The sequence below is a fragment of the Misgurnus anguillicaudatus genome, chromosome 6 (assembly GCF_027580225.2).
Source record: "Misgurnus anguillicaudatus chromosome 6, ASM2758022v2, whole genome shotgun sequence".
NCBI lineage: Eukaryota > Metazoa > Chordata > Actinopteri > Cypriniformes > Cobitidae > Misgurnus > Misgurnus anguillicaudatus.
The window spans coordinates 21,278,263-21,300,919 of NC_073342.2; the positions used below are offsets into that span (position 1 = coordinate 21,278,263).

At 36.8% G+C, this 22,657-nt stretch overlaps 3 protein-coding genes across 3 annotated transcripts in view; 1 reads left to right on the forward strand and 2 right to left on the reverse strand.

The window, feature by feature from the left end:
- dock4a (dedicator of cytokinesis 4a) overlaps positions 1 to 4,025 on the reverse strand; it is a 75,146-nt gene extending 71,121 nt beyond the window's left edge. The window contains exon 1 of the mRNA XM_073868757.1: positions 3,854 to 4,025. Within this exon, the coding sequence (XP_073724858.1) occupies positions 3,854 to 3,890 (37 nt within the window). The 5' untranslated portion in view covers positions 3,891 to 4,025. The remainder of the gene's footprint in view (positions 1 to 3,853) is intronic.
- A 42-nt stretch (positions 4,026 to 4,067) lies between these two features.
- On the forward strand, positions 4,068 to 13,483 carry znf277 (zinc finger protein 277). The gene is made up of 12 exons (XM_055191740.2): positions 4,068 to 4,226; positions 7,483 to 7,687; positions 7,844 to 7,932; positions 8,143 to 8,225; positions 10,254 to 10,345; positions 11,110 to 11,220; positions 11,681 to 11,813; positions 12,151 to 12,218; positions 12,299 to 12,395; positions 12,641 to 12,683; positions 12,804 to 12,978; positions 13,176 to 13,483. The coding sequence occupies exons 1-12, from the start codon at positions 4,193 to 4,195 to the stop codon at positions 13,360 to 13,362; spliced, it is 1,317 nt and encodes a 438-aa protein (XP_055047715.2). The 5' UTR covers positions 4,068 to 4,192; the 3' UTR covers positions 13,363 to 13,483.
- Positions 13,484 to 16,031: 2,548 nt separating this feature from the next.
- Positions 16,032 to 21,677, reverse strand: tmem168b (transmembrane protein 168b). Its single transcript, XM_055191739.2, has 4 exons — positions 19,908 to 21,677; positions 19,470 to 19,612; positions 18,220 to 18,494; positions 16,032 to 18,122 (listed from the first exon to the last, which is right to left on the reverse strand). The coding sequence occupies exons 1-4, from the start codon at positions 21,036 to 21,038 to the stop codon at positions 17,575 to 17,577; spliced, it is 2,097 nt and encodes a 698-aa protein (XP_055047714.2). The 5' UTR covers positions 21,039 to 21,677; the 3' UTR covers positions 16,032 to 17,574.
- Positions 21,678 to 22,657: the final 980 nt, after the last annotated feature.

Sequence of the window (22,657 nt, forward strand, 5' to 3'; positions counted from 1 at the left end):
CAAAAATACAGATTTTTAGTCAACTAGTTTATTATGACACTACTTTTTATTGAGTCTGAAACACATAAATATTAGTGCTGGAAAAGTGACATTAGCTTTCACTAGCTTTTACCAATTATATCTTATAGTGTAATTATAAACCAATATGGTCTTGTCAAACTGTCTATTCCCAGCTGTTTCCTACAGGTTCCACATGGCGGCTTTCCTCACGAGTCAATCAGCATCCAAATTTAGCAGGGATGACATTAATGATGTGATGTCAGCAACTGTTTAACAGATACATTTGTGCTGTTGTGATCACTATTTTCTTCCATATTATTTGATGTGATGCTCAATGAATGATTATATCACTTTAAAAAAAAAGCTTTATTTCAGACTTTCACTGTAAATAGCAGATGGTTGAATAAGCAGCACAAGAGGCCAGTATTATAGCGTGCATGCTTGTGTCTTAAACGTGCACGCATGCATGCCTGTGTCTGTTTTTGTGCCATCCCGGCTGGACGCCATTCATATTTCATGACTGATAAAGGTTTCGGTAGCTGTGTACACTTTCCAAAGAGAAGTAAACTACTGTAATATGCAGCCATTTTGCCATATTCCTGCATAACATGCATCAGTGCAATGGTTCTCAATTGGTGGGCCATTACCCAAAAATGGGTCACCGGTCTGTTATGTTTAATAGCAAAATAAGTAGGCATAAAAGGGAAAGACGTTTCTTGTACTGTATGTTGTGTCTAATGATTTTTTAGGGGATTTTGGAAAATATTTACCTAATGGTTGGTAGAAGCTAGACAGATGCCAAATTAAACCAAATTAAATCGATGCCAACATGGACAGGTTGTGCAAAATGCCTTCATCCAGAAAAACACACTATATAACATAAAACAAAACACTGTTTGTGCAATAAACACTGACAACAAATTTATAATTTTTGTACAATTAACATTTTTGTTAATATATATATATATGAAGAGTTTGGTTCCAAAACGCAATAAATCCATTTTGACAAATTTTGGTAAAAACGTGTTTTCTATACCAAGAAAGTGACAAGATGAAAACAACTATTTTCTGTTACAAACTTTCACACAGCATCTTTAGGTTATAAAAACATAAAAAATTCAAATCCATAAGTTGATTTTCAAAGATTTATTATAAAAACGGATTATTTTTTCCACAAAATGCAATAAATCCATGACAAGTTTTTATTCAAAATGCTATAAATCTATTGAATCAATAGCCTATATAAATGTGCATTCATCTTTGCCATGTTATATTCATTTAGTTGACTAGTTGTACACACTAATTAAAAATATAAACATTAATGTTATTAATCAAAACACTTACTTTGTCATATTAAGATCACTGTCATTGCGGTTACTTGACGTCTTCGCTTAACGTCTTTCACAGCGATCGACTGTAAAATGTTTTTGGTCCTGCTCGATTTTCGTTGACTTTGAGTAAAATAGTGTAAAGTTTTTCATAAGATCCTCTGGGGTCAATGTGTTAGCATGAGAAGCTTGATGCTGTCGGGAGAACAAGCACCCGTCTCCCGAGTGCCTCTCAGGGAAATTGTTAGATGCTGATGGCTTACGTTTCTTTCCCATCACAGAAAACCATCACAGGTTTATCAATGCAATTAAAGTATTATTTTGTTTTGTTTGTTGATCACGTAGTACAAAGTAGATGAGGAAAACCAGGACTCCGTGGACTCAGCGCGTCCGCCATTGTTTGTTTACATTGCGTGAACGGTGGGCTGTAATATCAGAAATGGAGTTATTGCGTTCTGTAAAAAAGTGGGAGTGGCGTTTGTCGCATTTTGGGAAAAAAGGGAGAAAAGATGACAGAATAACACGGCGGATATTGGATTTTGCGTAAAATTAAGAATTTACTTTTAACTACTGACCTGATATAATACTGATTTTGGCAGTAACTCATTTTTTTCAAAAATGGCGTTTATTGCGTTTTGGAACCAAACTCTTCATATATATATATATATATATATATATATATATATATATATATATATATATATATATATATATATATATATATATATATATATATATATATATATATATATATATATATATATATATATATATATATATATAGGCCGATAAATATTCATATTATTTTCACAATGACATCTTGTCTTTGCGCTAGACTAGCATACTCTTCTTAAGCCCGCAACATCTGTCATCTTTGTGCTATGTCACAGAAAGCACCAATCAAAACTTCACATGGCCAGCAATGAGCAAGTGAAGTAGTTCAACAAACCAAAATAATCCAGCATTTATCAGCTTTCATTTATCGGCCTAATTTTGCTATCAGACCGATAACCGATAATATTAAAAATAAGCAGTTATCGGCCGATAAAGATATGTCGGCCGATATATCGTGCATCCCTAGTATATTACCTTTATCTTCCCTAGGCTGTGGACTGAAAAATCCAGCTAAGACCAGCATAGGCTGGTAGCTGGTTTGGGGTGGTTTACGCTGGTCCTCCCAGCCTGACGAAGCTGGTCATGCTGGTGGGCCAGCTGGTATTCCAGCCTGACCAGCTAAGTCCAGCTAGACCAGCTTAAAATGTAACCAAAACACAGCTGGACCAGCTTGCTACACCAGCAAAACCAGCTTCCTACACCAGCAAAACCAGCTAAAACCAAGCTGGAGACCAGCTGAAACCGGCTCACCGGCTTATGCTGGTCTTGGCTGGATTTTTCAGTAGGGTTATTGTAAAATTATTTTCTAAATGAAAAAAACGAAGAGAAAAAAATCACTTTTATATGTCATCACCCCCCCCCCCCCATGGGGGTCTACCTACCTTTAATGTTTTATTCGACCTTGTCTCCTCTAAAGGAGAAAATTACCAAATATTGACTAAAAAATATCTTTACCAGGGGCAAATGTGAGAAGGACTGCCAGCAAAGATTGTCATATTTAAATGAAATTAAAGGAAAGAACACCCATGTGACTTAACACCCATGTGAACTTCACTGTAGTGACTCTAAACTGGCTCTGTGTCTGTCTGCCCATCAGCCAATGACAGATGAGCAGTACATATTAAACATCAGCCAAAATTCATCTTTAAAACCATTACAACAAAACCAGCAGATTACAGAATATACAACGGGGGTAGTAACCTTGTCACAATTGCAACAATGCAGATCATTCGATCTGAAAATTATATGTTGTTTACCCATTTGACGTAAATGTTTATTCCCACCATTTCATGTCATTTACAGCAATTTCATTTATTTATCGATATGTGCAAAAAGGCTGTGTGTAGATTTACAGAGATGATAAATAAAGCAACATTGAAAAACTCTTCAGATGGAACGACGCTATTCAAAACGCAAATCCAACTATATGTTTAGTCAGAAGATGGTGATGTAGCGATTAATAATAAAAATATTGATGAATGGAATATTTATGTAAATTTGATATAAAGCAGTACTGTTGGGGTTATATAGCTATGTGGAGATTCACAATGTGTTCAGTAAATGAATTAGCGCGTCTGTATGAAGACAAAAGCTCAGTCTTTACTGCGGCTATTTCACCTTATTGCTGCATATAAGAGATACAGTATTCAAGATGACCATTTAAATCAATGAAGCAAAACAAAACAAATATTTCAAGTCGGGGAAAATTAAAATTATTTGAAAATCACACACTTGCACCCTTTAATAATTTGCTCTCATATTTTAAACAGCAAAAAACGATTAGAAATTTCATATGGCATCGGTTGTATGTCAAATAATAAATGCCACGGCTCATTATCGCACCTGCAACGATCCACATCATCTATTAAAATTTGCATTAATTTACCCGATATGACATAAATATTACTTACCAACGCCATATTTTTCATGTTCAGTAGGTATCCACATTTTTCCGCGTCAAGTCAAAAAAATGTGCTATAAAACAGAGTAACCGCGGCTGATATGATCCATATTGTTGTTACACAGCGTTGCACTGTATTGTTCAGAGGGCAGAGCCACAGCAGCATCCCACATACAGCACATTTTCTCAGCCCTGAAGAAAAACACGACGACCTCATGGGAAATGCAGGCAATGAATGAGAAACGACGAAAAGAAAACTACAAGACCCATAAGGCACTTCGTCGCGGTGAGATGATTCTGATTGGTCAATAAATGATTTGCCGCGTCACATGACTTACAAAAGAAAATCATGGCCGCCCGGATGCACAACACTAATTTGACAGGTTGGTTCGGCAAATAATCATTTTATTGTGACATGTTTTGACCCTTATTTTTGTTTATTCATCATTAAAGTTTAAAATGTTTTGTGCTTTTATAATATAACATTTTAACGTGTCCGCAGATTTAGTTTTACTGCCTTACGACTATAACATCCAACATTTTTTTTACAATCTAAGTTATGTTCATACATTGTGGAAGTTTTACGACATACGCACATATTAAATACTATACTATATGCTACAGTACTTATTGTAGTAAACTATAATAAAATTTGTAGATGCTGTGTTTTTGAACTATATATATATATATAATTATGTACTATGGTATACTATGGTTAACTACACTGTAAGTACTGTAGTCTTATTTTTATGTGGGTATATAAGAGGTTTTCATGTCTTTCAATAAGGGCACTAAATCCAGATCTGGATTTAAAAGTCAGTGTATAATAGGTGTTATGAGTAAGACACTTTTTAGTGACCAATCTTCTTATAACAGTCTAGTCACAGCAAACCTTTAATATCTATTAAGCTCTGTAGAAATAAAATCAGACTATGGAGTGCACTTAGGAGTCCAAACGTGTCAGGTTCTTAGATGATAACCTGATATTTGCGTGAGTCACTCTCATTTTGTGTGATTCAGTTGTTTGTGTGAATGATGGACATCTTGTGAGGCACGTGGGATGTACGAGACATTGATAGTTTCTCACTTGCGTGGATGTGCCTGTTATATGCTAAAGTTCTACACACTGATCAGAGCTAGATTCAATTAATGTCCACAATGAATTCATTGAATGTAATAGAGACACAGATACCTTATTGTCTACTACTGGACCCATAATACTTATAAATGCTCGCATTGGTGTCACAGAGTTAGAAAAACATAATTTTAAATATTTTATTTAAACATTTCAAGCATAACACATACAAAATTAAATTTGGGATGTAAAATTAAATATATAACGTTGACAACTGCACAAAAAATGAATCTGAAGACATCACAATATATATAAAGTAAATTAAGAGTTTGGTTCCAAAACGCAATAGATCCATTTTGACTAATTTTGGTAAAAATGTGTTTTCTATACCAAGAAAGACAAAATGAAAAACACTATTTTCTGTTACAAACGTTCACATAGCATCTTTAGGTTATAATAACATTAAAAATTCAAATACATGATTTGATTTTCAAAGATTTATTATAAAAACTGATTATAATTTCCGCAAAATGCAAGGTTTTTTCTTCAAAATGCTATAAATCTATTGAATCAATATATAAATGTGCATTCATCTTTGCCATGCTATATTTATTTAGTTGACTAGTGGTATACACTGATTAAAAAAATAAGCATTAAATAGCATTAATCAAAACACTTACTTTGTCATATTGAGAACACTGTCATTGCTGCAGTTATACTTGGGACGTTGTCGCTGAACTTTTTTTGACAGCGATCAGCTGTAAAATGTTTTGGTCCTGCTCGATTTTCATTGGCTTCGAGTAAAATAATGAAAAGTTTTTCATAGGGATGCACCGATAGGATATTTTTGGGCCGATACCGATTTAAACAGACAACTTCTGGCCGATCCCGATGCCGATCCCGATATTAAACACTACTAATACAATACTATACAGTTGGTCTATTAGCTAGTTTATTTCTGCATCAAATTATTTTTACTAAAAATGGATTTGATCTAATTAACATTCAACTGACCAACATAATAAGAGAGGCACAAATTAAGCTAAAACAAATATAATAAGACAGCATAACAACTAGTGCTGCACAATTAATCGCATCGCAATCACAATGTCAGCCTGTGCAATTATATGACAGCAAAATGCTGCAATTATATTAAATAAATCCATGTGTGGACTTTTTAACACCAACTTTCTGATAACAGTTTGATGATTTTCCTTGCTGTTTAAAAAAAGAAAGAAAAACGAACAAAAAAGGCAGTGCATGTGTGACATGCACGTGTGTGGTGTGCGTCGTCACTTGTGTGTGCGCAGCGCGGAAATACCAGAGCGAAGATGGATGCAGAGGAGGTTGACAGTGGTCTGGTAGCTAAAAAAAACCTCTACGTCTGTTGTATGGCAGTATTTTGAATTTAGGATTACTGACACTGAGCAGTTGCTACATCACGTGGCAATACGAAAACATTTCTAGTTTTACAAATACACATTCTAGCATTATCACTAAACTGTGTGTGGATTTTCCTTAAAACCCATCAAGTTGACTCATGATACCATTTATTATAATCGCAATCGCACATCGCAATATTAGCACGAATAACCGCAATGGGAAACATTACCCAAATCATGCAGCCCTAATAACAACCTTCAAAGGTGGTTTTTGCTATTCAGCATTTATTTTATTAACAACATTAGCTCATTTTTTACATATAATGGATTTCTTTATGCAGTTAAGTAATAAACAATCGGTATCGGCCTTTCTCGTGCTATTGCCGATATGCCGATGGTTTCAAATTCATCAAAAATCGGCCGATAAATATCGGCGGCCGATACATCGGTGCATCACTAGTTTTTCATGAGATCCTCTGGGGTCAATGTGTTAGCATGTGTGAGAACAAGCAACAGCTGGCATTTTCCATCGGCCAAGTGGCTTACGTTTCTTCCCCGCCACAGAAAACCACCATAGGTTTATCAATGCCATCAAAAGTATTATTTTGTTTTTGTTTGTTTGTTGATCACGAAGTACAAAGTAGATGAGGAAAATGGGCTTGTTGATCACGAAGTACAAAGTAGATGAGGAAAACTTGGATTTTGTGTGTATTCAATGCGCCGCCATTGTTGTTTACAGTGCTTTGAATAGTGTGCTGTGATTTGTTGAGCAGATTTATTGCATTCTGCAGAGAAGGAGGACTGGCGTTTATCACGTTTTGGGAAAAAAGGAAGAAAAGATGACAAAATAACACGGCGGAAATCGGATTTAGCGTAAAATTATGAATTAACTTTTTAATACTGACCTGATACGATACTGATTTTGGTGGTAACTACCTTTTTTTTAAATGGCGCTTATCGTGTTTTGGAACATAACTCTTCAAATATTATTGCACAATTTTTATTGCTAATTTGCTAGGCCTACTGTTTATTTAAGTGGAATTGCATAATTTGCATTGCATGAAAAACACTTACGTACCTATTGGGTAGATCACAGTAAATCTCTAGTCTATAAGCTGTTTAGTGTTTGGTAATGCAATTAAAGTTGAAACCACCAATGATGAGTTTTTTTTTCATTTTCAGATGACCAGGATTGTATTCTAGAGCCACTTTGTTTCCCTGATCACCTGAGTGCTAGCCTTTGTCCCTCCGGTGATGTCCATCCACTGACCTGTATGCTGTGTCCAGACACTTTTCCCTCCTCTGAGAAAGATCAGCTTCTCAAGCACATGGTGTTGGATCACAAACTGGTTATTGCTGATGTCAAACTCATTGCAGATTTCCCACGGTAAAACTCTACATGATTAGTACAGGAAATGCGCAGTGCCTGTACCGTCTCCAGCATTCCTCATATACTGTATATGCTGTATTGAAACAGTGATATTTTTGTACAGGTAGAAACAATACACCTCATGATGAATAATCTTTAACTCTTTCATCGCAGGTACATCTTGTATTGGAAAAAAAGATTTACAGAACAGCCCATCACAGACTTTTGCAGTGTTATTAAGACAAACTCTGAAGGCCCTGTAGGTAGGAGAAATTTAAACCATTTAAATACAAATGTACTCCCAAGTGGCTTGAGATAAAAGCATCTGCCAAATGCAAAACCGTATGCATGCTTATAAAGTCCCCTTAAAAATGCAACCTGGATTAAATTTGGATATCACTGATAATTTATACTGTATTATTTATATTGAACACTATTGATCTGTATAATAAGCACTGTTTGTGTCATTTCAGAACAACAAGAGCATTATTTCCTATTATGTGATGCACTGCCAGAGGACAGAATCCTTAGGGAGCAGCTACAACAGAGACGACTGGTGAGGATCTTTAGTTTAGGAGTACTGATCTGTGATCTACTTCCTGTATTAGGTTATGAACATTCTAAACTGATCCTTAGGAAGCTTTTCTGACCCGAGTGATTTGGTAAATACCACCTCGGATCCTCGATCCAAATAACGTGCAGAAACCCTGGAATGCGAGTGACATCATCGTAAAAGTAATAGGATCATATTTGAGTTTATTAAAAAACTTATTTTGGTTCATACCTAAACCAGGGGTGCCCAAACTAGGTCTTGGAGGGCCGGTGTCCTGCAGAGTAGCTCCAACCTAATCAAACACACTTCAAGCAGCTAATTAGTGCCTGGCAGGTGTGCTAAGGCAAATTGGAGCTAAACTCTGCAGGACACCAGCCCTACAGGACTGAGTTTGGGCACCCCGGTACTAAACCATGGGTGTTCATACTGGTGTTTAGGGACCCCCAGAAGGTCCAAGGGGTCCCCAGAAAATTCAGAGGATAAAGACAAAGTAATCAAATTGTAAAAGTCTACATGTAGCCAATAGGCTTTATGCCCAGCTGCACTACTTCCTGAACTTCAGCCAGCTCCTTGTTTCCTGTCTGCCATTATTGGACAAACTGATTAGTCCAGGTGTGTCTGATTGTTGTTGTGACTGACTACTGAGGTCAGGCACACCTGGATTAATCAGTTTGTCCAATAAAACAAAAATTGGAAACAAACATTTTCTTCATGCAAAAAAATATATTAGATATAATTTATATATAAATGGAAATATTTTAGTGAAATTATTATAATTAAAAGGTGCATCATATTTTGTTTTATACATGTAAGTTTAAAAAGATGCATTATCAAAGAAGTTCTTGTAGCTCGATTGGTAGAGCATTTCATTGGCAACACAAAGGTCATGGGTTTGAGCCCACCCAGGAAACACACATACTGATATGTAGATTGAATGCACTGTCGCTTTGGATAAAAAGCAAAAAAAAATATGGGTGCACCGATATATCTGCTGATGATACTTGCTATGCTTCTCAATGAATTACGGTGAAATGCCGCTACATCCAAAGGTCAGGGGGCGCTCTCGTGCAGAAACTCAATATGCGCTGTAGACGAAGAACCATGACACGCAGCTCCAGGACATGGTTTAAGGATATATTTATTTATATTGCTGTTCTTCAAACCTTTTCAGGTATTTTCATCATAATAAAGAGTATGTATAATCATTATGTTTGACGAGTGTTGTTTTTTTCAAATGCATGTTATAAACGAGTCAAACTAACAATGATTTCAGATCGATAAGGAATTACTGTTCAAAAGCCGTAGCGTAGCTGTGAATAATATTATAATTAGTATTATTAATGTATATCGGCATTTATAAGTGCACCCCTACAAAAAAAATGTCGATGTCATGTTGTCTGCAACTGCATAACACACAGCTGAAATACAGTTGCTGTGAAATGAAGCCGTTTTAGGTGGGTGTCTGGCCAGAGACTTCGCAACGATAATTCACCTGAAGTTCTGAGAAAACAATTAACGCATCATTCAGCCCAAACCTCCGTTCCTCCCCCACCGCCCCCCAGATTGTTTCTGCAGAGATATTATGAGTCAACATAATCATCTCGCGCAAATTTCATCTCAGGCAAAAATCTGTGACTGCGGTTGCTAGGCAACCCGCGTCCTCAGCACCTCTGCAGTCGGCTCTGCGGTGTGGCGACCAGCTGTTTAACAGGGCGACTGTGACCTTTCTCAATCATTTGATGACACGCTGCACGTCGATGAAACTCGAGCTGTGAGGATTAGCGCTGTTTATTAAAACACTATTAATTTGCAGTTTGCATCTGTGATAATTATCGACGATTATGAGAAACCAAGCGGGTTTCACAAATGTAGAATTAGAAAAACGTGACGATTATTATCAGTATTACTATTATTGCAGTTCACAGTTATGTAACCATGTTTATAACGCATACTGCATTGTAGGGATGCTGATGCTAATATAATAGTAGATGAGTCTGTGATGAAGTTTGTGTGTTATGCGTCTTTTAATAGGAGGAAGTTTTGGACCAGCAGCAAAAAGAGAGAGAAGATACAACCTTTCATCGCACCTGTATGTTTTGTAATGAGGAATTTACAGGAAACAGGTGAATGCTGCTTGTGATGTTTAGATAGGGGACATGTCACAAGACAGAAGTCTAAAGATGTCAAATAAATCTTTGGTGTCCCCAGAGTACATATGCGAAGTTTTAGCTCAAAATATCATATAGATGATTTATTATAGCATATTAAAATTACCACTTTGTAGGTGTGAGTAAAAATGTGCCGTATTTGGGTGTGTCCTTTAAAATGCAAGTGACCTGATCTCTGCACTAAATTGGAGTTGGATAATGCAGATTAATGGGCAGTATAACCCCTTCTGACATCACAAGGGGAGCCAGATTTCAATGATCTATTTTTTCACATGCTTGAAGAGAATGGTTTACCAAAACTAAGTTACTGGGTTAATATTTTTCACATTTTTTAGGTTGACAGAAGCACTGGGGACCCGATTATAGCATGTTATGTTTAAGACATGGAAAAAGTCAGATGTCCCCTTTAATATTACAGGTTGGACAATAAGTCTAGTCAGGAAGAAATTAGATATGACAACTGATATGACAAAAAGTTTATTTTGTTTATTATATTTATTATCAAATTGTTTATTATAGTATTTGATAAGTATTTTATATTTTGATTTATGGTTTTCTACATAAAATCATCCTTCACAATGTAAAGAACATTGTGCAAAAAATAAAAATATAACATTGATATCTTTAATATTGAGTGAGTAAGGTCATGTCAAATCAATGATTGAAATCAAAAATGTAAAAGTGTCCTTAGTAATGTGTTTTACTCTGTATTTGTACAGGTCTTTACTCCTCAACCACATGGCTAAAGAGCACTCTTTTAGTATTGGTCTGCCTGATAACATCGTATACTGTACTGAATTCCTTGATACTCTTGAGTGGAAATTGGAGAAGTGAGTGTTAAGTTAAAATTTTAATTTTAGATATCATTTTGATGTTATACTAATTATATCGTTTTTTATAATACTTATCAAAGTGTCACAGTTAAGAGAGGGCGCCCCCTTTTGATAGTTTTTTGTTATTGCAGTTGTTTTCAAGCCATATGCAGGGTTATGGTTTCTTATGAAAAGTGTACTGCAACTTTTCACATTATAGAAAACGTGTTTTTTAAAAAAAAAAGTTATTCCTACAATTAGTTAATTTTTATCTACTTACTGAACATTTTTTAATCGTGCACTTTTATCCCACATAACATTTTGCTACAGTATAGCAATTGCAATTCCTCATTGTCAGTAAATACTGTGCAGTGTAAACATTATTCAAGATATTTGAACATTTAAATTTACTTACGACACCAAAATAAGCATGGTGCACCTAAACATATCATTATAATTCTACTACTTGTATTAATAGTATGCAGTGTCTATACTGTGAGAAAACATTCAGAGACAAAACAACGTTGAAAGATCACATGAGAAAGAAACAACATCGACGAATCAATGCCAGAAACCATGACTACGATCGCTTCTACGTCATCAATTACCTGGTACGTCCTTGTATGTCCGTTCCTTTTCATTGCGGTGGGCCGTGTTTCAATGCGAAGGTTGCAGCCTCCAGAGGTCGCATTTCTAGGCTGCATACGTCATCAAGACTGTCTTGTTTCAGAATATTAACAATTATAAAGTTGATTGTTATTCTTATATAATAGTAAATAGTTTAGTATGCTTATGACTTGCGAATGCAATGGTCAGTTAACTTAAATAAACCAGGCTTGATGACGTATGCACCCTGTATATGCGACCTCCGCGGGCTGCAGCCTTTCATGCCTTCTGATGTGCATTCAGGTTTGGTTGATATTTTTATGCTGTTATATGATGTTGCAGGAGTTGGGGAAGACCTGGGAAGAGGTCCAGTCTGAAGATGACAGAGATTTGCTTGAAGATGAGGATGAGTAAGGCCTTCATCTTAATCTTCAAAGAATAAAAAAGGTGTATTAAAGTTAAAATTTTCTCATTTTTGAACTCTTCGCAGTGATTGGTCCGATTGGCAGGCTCACCCCGTGTGTGCCGTGTGTCTGTTTTGTGAACAGCAGGCGGATACGATGGACAAATTATACACGCACATGAAGGTATCTAAAAAAAACAACATATTTATGTCTAAAGCGAGCATGTTTAAATGGTAGAAACGAGCAGCTTTGACGTCATTTCAAATAAATGCAAAGCACACTTTGCATAGAGGCTGTTATTATAGGGAAGCACCAACTATACTGGAACTCATAGCATGCTAATAAGTCATTTACATGAAAGTTTTAAAGGCACAATGTAAAAAACTTCACTAACATTTTTAGTGACTAATGTTTTTGTTTTTCTTTAGGAAAGTCATGAATTTGACCTGCAAAAATTTAAAATGGATCTTAGTGAGTATTATTGTATAACTACAGTAAGAAGTTTGGGGCTGTTTTGGGGACCTCAATATACATTATGCCTTTCTTTACAAGGGATAACATCTCTCCAACTGTTATATATGTTTTTGCCAGACCTAAAGTTTTACCAGCAGGTCAAATTGGTGAATTACATCCGTCGTGAGCTACACCAGTGTCGCTGCTACGGCTGCCAGGAGAAATTTGAAACAAAAGAGGAACTGGTTCAACACCTTGTTAACACGGGCCATGCGATGCAACTACCTGAGGTCTCACATTGGGACCAACCACAGTAAGAATTAGATTGTGACATCACCAGCAACACAATTATTATATATTATGGAGTCAGCACTATTAGTTATTATAGCACACAAATCTCAACAAAAATTAAAGAACTTATTATATTCTGCTTATGGTTAGACCACAAACTATAGATAAATGTCTCGACTTTTAATTCGTAATTAATACTACACCTTTTTTTTCTTCTAGATACTACTTTCCTACATATGAGAACGACGCTCTTCTTACGGCTCTGTCGGACAGCGAGAGCGAATCCGAGGGTCCAAAACACAGCTCTGACGTCCCAGTTATAGCAGAAGATATCTCGAACCTAAAGCTCTTAAAACAGACCAGTGTGCTTAGTAAACTTCTCAAAGACAAGGGCAGCGCCAGCTGAAGATCGGTGATGGTGGTGCTACTTTCAGTGTTGAACTAAAATGTTTTCCTGCTTTGAGACTAATGATGTTTCTTGTGTCATGACAATCGTCGCAGCTGTACAAATAAACATTATTTATTTACATGTGTCTTCAATGGATCATAACAATTGAAATCCCTAAAATGGGTTTAAAAAACAAGCTGGGGAACCAGTTATGCAAAATCAACTTTTACAAAGTGTTTGGACATAAATGTGTGTTGGCAGTGTGTGAACACAACCGCACTACAATGAAAAAAAAATCCACCCACTCCTTTCAAATCCCCATTTAACCAATGCAGTGTCATTAGACATGCTGTATTGATTCTCTTGTTAATGTGACATCACACTGATAAAATCATGACAATCCTACCATAGTTTCCAAGTTGTACGATGTCCGCCATGTCTCAATAATGAGACTGTTTGGTCTCAGAATGCATTCACAGGAATCAGATCTATTTCAACAGAAAGCGCTCAATTTCTCTTTTGGTAAGGGAGTGAGGAGCAGTAGCTTATTTGCATTTAAAGGAACAGACATGAAAACTGCGCATTTTTGCTTCCACCCAAATAGCAATACCTATAACCCTATAACAAATTATCTGTGGGGTATTTAGAGCTGAAACATCCCAGACAGATTTTGGGCACACCCAAAACTTATACTACATCTTGTAAAAATGGGCATAATAGGTGCCCTTTAAAGAAATGGTTCACCCAAAAAAATTAAATTAGCCCATCTTTTATTCTCTTCAAACCAACCTAGATGTATATGACTTTCTTCTTTCAACCAAACATAGTTGGAGTTATATTAAATAACACTTTGGCTCTTTTCAGCTTTAGAATGGTATTGGATAGTGCCCCATTTTTAAAGCCACAAAAAGTACATCCATCCAACAAAAACTAATTCATACAGTTATTAAATGAGGTGAAGCGATTGTTTTTTTAAGGAAACATTTATATTTTAAACTTTATAAACTGGCCATACACGTGTTCACGAGAGAGCTTTCCAAGAACCTAAAGGCTCATCTCAGTTTTGCAGGAAAACATCTTGATGATCCTCAAGACTTTATAGAAAATACTGACGAGACTAAAGCTGAACTTTTTGGAAGGTGTTTCCCCCATTACGTCTGGCGTAAAAGTAACACAGCATTTCAGAAAAAGTACATCATACCAACATTAAAATATGGTGGTGGTTGTGTGATGGTATGAGGCTGTTTTGCTGCTTCAGGACTTGGAAGACTTGCTGTGATAAACAGAGCCATGAATTCTGCTGTCTACCAAAAAATCCTGAAGTACAATATCCGGCCATCTGTTCGTGACCTCAAGCTGAAGCGAACTTGGGTTGTGCAGCAGGACAATGATCCAAAACACACCAGCAAGTGCACTCCTGAATGGCTGAAGGAAAACAAACTTAAGACTTTGAAGTGGCCTAGTCAAACACCTGACCTAAATTCTATTAAGATAGTCTGGAATGACCTTAAAAAAGTGATTCATGCTCGAAAAACCCTCCAATGTGGCTGAATTACAACAATTCTGTAAAAATGAGTAGGCCAAAATTCCTCCAAAGCACTGTAACGGACTCATCGCAAGTTATCGGAAATGCTTGATTGCAGTTGTTGGTGCTAAGGGTGGCCCAACCAGTTATTCGGTTTAGTGGGCAAGCACTTTTTCACCATGTGGGCCATGTGGGTTTGGATTTTGTTCTCCCTGCATTTAAAACAGCATGTTGTGTTTAGTGGTGTTATCTTTGATTAACATTTAAATTTGTTTCATGATCTGAAACATTAAGTGTGACAAACATACAAAAAACAGTAAGGGGGGCCAACACTTTATCACACCACAGTAATATAACTCAGACTGTGTTTGGTTGAAAGAAGACACCCAAGATGGCTCCAGGGTAAAAATTGGCTTATTTTCATTTTGGGGTGAACTATTCCTTTGAAGGGACACTCAACTTTCTTGAAAATATGCTAACTTTCCAGTTCCCCTAGAGTTAAACATTTGATTTTTACCTTTTTGTAACATGGCTGCAGGAGGCGCGATGATATTACGCACGGCCAGTAAAAAAAGTCCCCTGCCATTGAAAGATACTAAGGGGACTATTATCGGCTGCTGCGTAATATCACTACATCTGCTGTAGCCATGTTACGGCAGCAAAGTCCTTGATTATTACGCCAGAATGAGATTATAGTCCTTGCCTAGAAAATCGCAACTTTGAATTTTCTACCTGTCTTAGTACACGATGTTACTACAGAAGTCAAGTTTTAAATAGGAAAAATATCAAAACTCTTTGGTTATTTTTTAGCGTGATGCTAATGGTCTAATCAGTTTCAATGGATTATGCTAAGCTATGCTAAAAATAGTACCGCAAAAAGTGGAGATTAGCTAAATGGATTCCTAAACGGTAAAAATCAAATATTTAACTCTAGGGTTGCTGGAATTGTTTTTTTTTTAAAGTGGAGTGTCCCTTTAAGAAATATGGAATCATCGATTTATTGACTATGCTAGCAACATCAATGTCATAGGTTCAGTCCCAGGAACACAAAGTAATAAAAGTAATTCTTTAAAAATGCATTTAGTATCTGTATCTACTAGAATATTATTCATACAGCAGCTTCTTTTATCTGTCTGACTGAAAAACAATATCATACAGAGGCTGGCAGTGAAAGAGCAACTCTTTTATTATATCAAACTCATTCTGATTACGGTTGATTTTATACACATAAACAATCAAGAAATCATTGAAATCTTCAATCCCCAGTTGCTTGTCCAATCCTCGTTCAAGTCTTCTTTAAGGTTCAGACCTCTTCATACGCGTCTTAGGATCAATTAATAAATATTGCATATTTCACTAGGAGTAAATCCCTGTCTTTTGGTAAGGGCTAACTTGTGCAAGGCACTTCATTAAACGCATGACCAATAGTATAAACATTCACTTTAGTTATGCTAAATCCAAAGTGAATCTCCACCACTATTTAGCAATACAAAATATCAGTCAATTGACTATAATATAATCTTTCCTTGCGTGCAAAGTCATTTTCAACAGTGTTTAGCAAAATCAATTTTGGCATTTAGCAAAAATGTAAATGAAATATTTATCACAATGTACAAAGGGAAGTAGAAAATCTAAATAAAATATAAGTACAATAAAAATAGTTTTTTTAAATTCAAAAATGTGTGGAGAACTATAGTGTTAAATTTTTGTATAGACATTGTACAAAATATAAGGCCAGTTTTGTCTTGTACAGTCAAAAAAGAGGCACATAAATGTTTGCAAGCTCGAAAAATGGAAATTGCTTTTAACAGTTCAGTGCCAGAACATTTAAAGTTTAGTTTATAAAGCTAACAAGGACAAATGCAGATTATGCTATTAAGTGTTAAATGACAGTAAGGGTTAAAACAGAAAGCTGTAACAGTTGATTGTTAGTGAATGTAAAGTTATTAGGATGACCCATCAGTAACTTGTGGTATCTTCTCACAAAACCATATCTAGGTCACACCACCCCAAATTCCAAAAGAAATGAAAATAATTTGAATAAAGTAAAAATAAGCCTGTTTTAGGGTCATAAACATTTTTTTTGCATTGTTAAATTATTTTGATGACAGTTAAGCACATTTACCATTAAATCGTAAAGACTGTTAAGCGTCCTGACGTTTATTTTATTTATTATTTTTATCTCAATAATAGTGACTCAAATGTAGTAAAAATGAATATTACCTAATAAGACAACAGACTTTATTTACATCACTATAAAGATAATATAATAAATAAATATTTGAACTTGTTTTCTCATATTAGTAATGATATGAGATGCAAGTCTTTTTTGTTGTTGTTGTTGTTCAGTATAGTAATGACAATAAATGGGGCTGTGCTTATTTGTAATTATTATTATTTTTAAATATCTAATAAAAATAATTTCACAATGCAAAATATAATTTCTTTCTTTCTAAAATATAAACCAGATTTTAAAGAAAAAAAATCACCCTTGCTTACTAAAGTAGACAATCTCTTGTAAAAACAAACACACACCTGGAGTGATCTCACACCTGAGATTTGTTAAACATTGTTCGGCTGGTCTATTCAACAAAGCTGCCATAGGTATATAAAAAAAAAAATCACTGTGACTTAACCGTGTCCAGATACAAAACCTGCTGTGAGCGGCAGCTGCTTGCATTATTTATTACCATTTAGGTCCTGCTCTACGATTTAACCAGCTTGAAACCTTGTCCGGTATCTAGAACCGCAGGAGGGAAACATGTGAGTTTAATCCTTCGGAGCAGTCGGACAAAATAATCGCAAGCCCAGAAGAGGTTCAGTCCGCCACACCAATGGGCCAACTGAACCACGGGATAAGTCAAGCGTGGGAAGTACATTTTCCAATGCCTGGTGACATCACTTTCGGTGGGTAGGTGAAGCTTGTAATCGCACCAGTATCTGGAGATCCCATAGGCAGCTCGAACAGTCCGTCCACGCTCGGACCACTGGACGATGCTGTCGGGGTTACAGTTATAATCCACCCACTGGGAGATGAAGTCCCCGAGCTGAGGTGCGTCATGGACCTCCACGTCTTTGGGATTGGAGAGCACCGCTCCTTGAACTGCAACATAAAGGCCCTCGATTTTTTTCACCTCTTTCACCCAAGGGAGGGAGTTCTCGGTGTCGAGAATAATGATGAGGCGTGAGCAACAGCCTGCGTTCTTCTCCCTCCATAGCTGCACGATTTCATCTAGACGTAAAACATCTCCACCTGATTGGAGTAAATGACAGTGAGGGAATCTAGTGATGTCAACAGATCTACTTATCGTGCATTGGTTTCCCATTAAGTAATTTATTAAATGTCCTACCTGCCAAGGCCCACTCTCCACTGCGATGGGTGTGGCCACTGTAAAAAAGCACGTAGGTGTCGTGCCGTGGCCCGTCGGCCGTGTGGGCCTCCATGAATATGCGGAGCTTGGCTTGCAGGGCTTCCAGACTCAAGCCGCTGGTGGAGTAGTCGCAACCGTACGTCTCAATCATGTGATGGGAGAAAAAGCGTTGCATGTTGTTGAGCATTCCCGTGGAGCGCAGGTTAAGCTCCTGCACATGCGCCGGAGGCAGCAGGGTGGGCTGTCCGTCTGGGCTGAGAGAAAGTGATCGTATGAGGTGGGACTCTAATGGGTCTTTGATGACATTTATATTTATTGTGCAGTGTGGCTTACTGCTACAGCATGGTGCTGCTAGCACGGTCATGGGAATGCACATCAAATGTATAGTTTGAATGCACTGTAAGTCACTTGAGATCAAAGCGATGGGTGATTCTCACGAAATCCAGATTTAGAAGCTGTCCAGCATAAGATTTTTTAAAAAGCCCTTGAAGCCAATTTTTTTTAAGCCAAACTTATTATAACCATTATTTTTAGAGGATTTTTTAAAAATATTTCCTATATAAATATTTTTTTTTTAGATTATCATTATCAAAAATTATCATTACCGCAACAAGATATTACATTAAATATATGCATTTACAAACTCATGTTTCGGTAATGAGAACTAAAAAGTTGTCTAGGTACTATGACAAACAAAATTTCAACTTTTATCTGGAGAGAAAAAATAAGAACTGTTTACCTGGTAGCCATCTTGAGTGTCACAATCAATTATGTCCCTTCCAACTATTTTTAAATGTTAGTTCCTTGAGGGCTTAAACAATGATTGAAAATTGTTGCGGAGGATGAGAAAATTGGTCTTGGACACATTTATATTTCTTATTATTGTCTCTACATTTACCAATGATAGTATAACATCCACTGAAGCTTTTTATTTTTTAGATTTTTTAATTATAAATATTTCCATGTCAAAGAACCCAAATCCAGTCATGGACACGTTGCGGTAATGACAATTTTCCCCTTAAATGTGGAAAAAACAGCAAAATTGTTTTTTATGATGTCATTCATGTGCAAAATAGTACATGAAGAGATGTTTGTAACTGTATGCTGCTTATTTTGATACTCTTTGCATATACTTTTATCAAAATGTTTCACGACACCTCGTAAGTCTAATTTCGCGAGAATCATCCGTATGCCAAATGCATAAATTTCGTGAGTGTGATAATGAATACCTGCAATAGTTGGTAGGAATAACCACACCGTAGCCCACACAGGTTCCTCCCAAGCTGTTTCCGAGTTCATGGAAGAGGCCGTGGGCAAGTGACTCGAGTGGTAATACCAGCAGAAACAATGCAATAAATAGACTGTTTGAAGGCTGTGGGAGACAACAAAAGTAAGATTGCTAAAAAATATTATTCACATTTTGGCCCTGGAAAATATTTGGACACTTACTCCATATCCATATAATTGTATTCATCTTATAGAAACCACATTTAAGCAAAACATTATACAAATAATGTCATTAGGTTTAGCTTTACAATCATTTATTGCAGATTCCACTTGGTTTATAATTTAGCTGTATGTCTTACATACTTTTGGGCACTTTGGCATACTTTTTCTCCAAAATGTGCATCACAAAAAATGTAAATTCTTTAAACATGAAATCCTACCTGCCAAGCCAGAGCCCCTAGTATGATGGTTGACACCAGGCCGAACAACACCAGACGTTTTGATATGAGGCAGAAGTGTCGCATGCCCTTAGATGCCATCACCCTGTCCAACTCTCCTGACATGTGGACCTCGCACAGCCTCTGGCAGTCACTCAGTTTACAGTTAAATCCCCACAGCGCGACCCAAAAAACCAGATGGCAGATGATCCAAAAAATAGTGGAGACTGAGAGACCTGGGATCAACAGGTACCATCGATCCAGATCGCTCATCTTCAGAGCAGCTATGATCATGAAGGTCACCTCCACAACAACCAGCGGAAGAAGTGACAGGTGCCTCCAAAAGCCTCTTCTCACTAGAAGCGGCGCCCAGCGCTCAGTGACCGAAAGGCCGCTGAAGTAGACGTCCAGGAACGGGTCGCAGACCAGGCGGGTGAAGAAGCAAGAGAGGGCGAATGGGTTGGTGGACACCCCTAAAGACTCCTGGAAGAAAAAAGCCGAGACCGCAGAGAAGCAGACGAGGTTCGGAAGAGCCAGGAACGACTTCATACGCAAGTTCACGATAAGAGCGGCCAAGGAGAGCGTTAAAGCTACGAGGCTTGTGAATTTATGACCAACCAAAGTCATGCTGGCCACAACAAAGCCTGCAAGCTCCAAAGCCTCCCTTGTTCTAAAGAACGATGGTTGATGTCGAGTGTAACCACACATTCTTTCAACCAAAGCCCATTCGAATCTTATCACCACACAGGCTACTAACATGTAGTTCATCACCTGTTCCTTCATATCCGCCTCTTTGGAGGGGACTTTGAAGAAGCACAACAAACCCAGTAGGAAACCAAACCATAGATGCAATAGAAAGATGCTGACTCTCTCCATGCCAAAATAGTAGTGAAGAATACAGGCGATCCCGAGGACAAAGAGGCCCAAAATAAAAATGACCAGGATGACTGTATCTGCCGTCTTCTCCCATTGCACGTAAAGTCCCCAAAAAATAGCCACTAGGGAGGTTAGGCTGGACAGGTATCCAAGGTAACGGATGGAGGCGCGCACGTTGAACCCTCTGTTGGCTTCCTCCAGCCGGTTCATGACAGCATAAAGCACGTGACTTAAACAATATTTGAGCAGCCTACACATTGTTGTAGAGTTAAAAGAGCCGCAACAACAAAGAAATCAGTCAACGTGGTGAATGGCGCGTGTGACGTGCGTCATGCGTCACAACATGAGTACGGTCAACTAAAAAATCAAGTTGTGCTGTGGTTTTAAAGTTAACCATAAATCATTTCTCGAGACATATATGACATTTTAAAGCAAAGACCAGACTATCACCTAACATTAAACAGTGGGTTTGCATGATCCACCTGTTACTATAAATCGAGTTATTCAAGGTCATGTTTGAAGCTGACTAGTAAACTACTAACGTAGTATTTAATTATCAGAAACAGGTAAAATAACAGGTACCTTAAAAAACAAGTTTGATTATGCTGTCAGCCTGACTGAGATTAGATGTTTACCGGCTTTGAAAGTTGACAGACCGTGCCCACCGGGAGAAGTGTATTCACATTCACTAAAACACGCTTTAAAATATCCACATAAGTAGACATTTAAGTTACCGAGTGTTGTCCTTTATATAAAAAAATCAACAGGAAAGTGAAAATGTATCGCAAATTTCCTCCAAACCGTCGTCTAAAGTTTGTAGATTATCCGCCATGTTTCCACACTGACAAGCCACTACGGAAGCCGTTACAGGACAATAGAGTGCTCGGAGTCCTGACGGACGAGTTAAACAGGTGGGAAATAAAACAGAAATGCTCCAATCTTCTAAAATCTAAAAGGTACTTGATTGAATATATTGACAAATGTTAAAATTGTATTCATATATGTGTCTGGTTAAGAAATAGACAGAAATGTAAAGGGGAAATCACGAACTTTTAAATATTTTCTTGCGATTCCAGAACACAGTTCCGTACTTATCCTATGATGTCATAAAAATAACCTTTTACGTCTATTTGTTAAACTTTTTTTATACATTTTATACAGTTTTTTATACATAAATGTAAATTTGGCGAGCAATATTAAAAATAAGACAATTTTAAACATTTTAATATTTTTATTTAACCTAATATAAAATAAAAAATAATTCGTTTCTAGTGTTTAATAATAAAAATAAATACATTTAATCACATTACGGGGCGGTTTCACGGACATGGATTAGACTAGTCCTAGACTTAAACACTTTTAAGAGCTCTCCAAACTGAAAACAACTTGCACTGACATATCTTAAAATACATCAGTGCCCTTTGTTTTACCTCGAAATGCACACAGGTAATGTTTTTAGTAAGGCATGTTTGTTAAAACTAGTTATATTTCCTAATTAAACTAAAGCCTAGTCCTGGATTAAGCTAATCCTGGTCCGGGAAACCGCCCCTACATGCTTTAGATTAAGCCAGGACTAGGACTTATTTATATTAGGACATTTAAAGGGATAGTTCACTTTAAAATGAAAATTACTCATCCTCATGTTGTTCTAAACCTGTATGATTTTTTTTCTGATGAACACCAAAGAAGACACCTTGAGAAATGATGGCAAACACACAGCAGAAAGTGACCATTGACTTCCATAGTAGGAAAAAACATTTTCAAAGTATTGTGATAAACGACTAAGAAAATATTTTGATAAATGATGGTAAGCACAGAGTTGACGGTACCCATTAAATTCCATCATATTTTTTTATTCCTACTATGGAAGTCCATGG

Coding starts and splice junctions, on each gene's coding strand:
- znf277 (XM_055191740.2), top strand. CDS start 4,193: ATGGCCGCCCGGATGCACAACACTAATTTGACAG. Junction 11,221..11,680: donor CTTGAGTGGAAATTGGAGAA/GTGAGTGTTAAG, acceptor TTGTATTAATAG/TATGCAGTGTCTATACTGTG. Junction 12,219..12,298: donor TTGCTTGAAGATGAGGATGA/GTAAGGCCTTCA, acceptor AACTCTTCGCAG/TGATTGGTCCGATTGGCAGG.
- tmem168b (XM_055191739.2), bottom strand. CDS start 21,038: ATGTGTAGGCTGCTCAAATATTGTTTAAGTCACGTGCTTTATGCTGTC. Junction 19,613..19,907: donor TAGGGGCTCTGGCTTGGCAG/GTAGGATTTCAT, acceptor TGTCTCCCACAG/CCTTCAAACAGTCTATTTAT. Junction 18,123..18,219: donor TGGAGAGTGGGCCTTGGCAG/GTAGGACATTTA, acceptor TACTCCAATCAG/GTGGAGATGTTTTACGTCTA.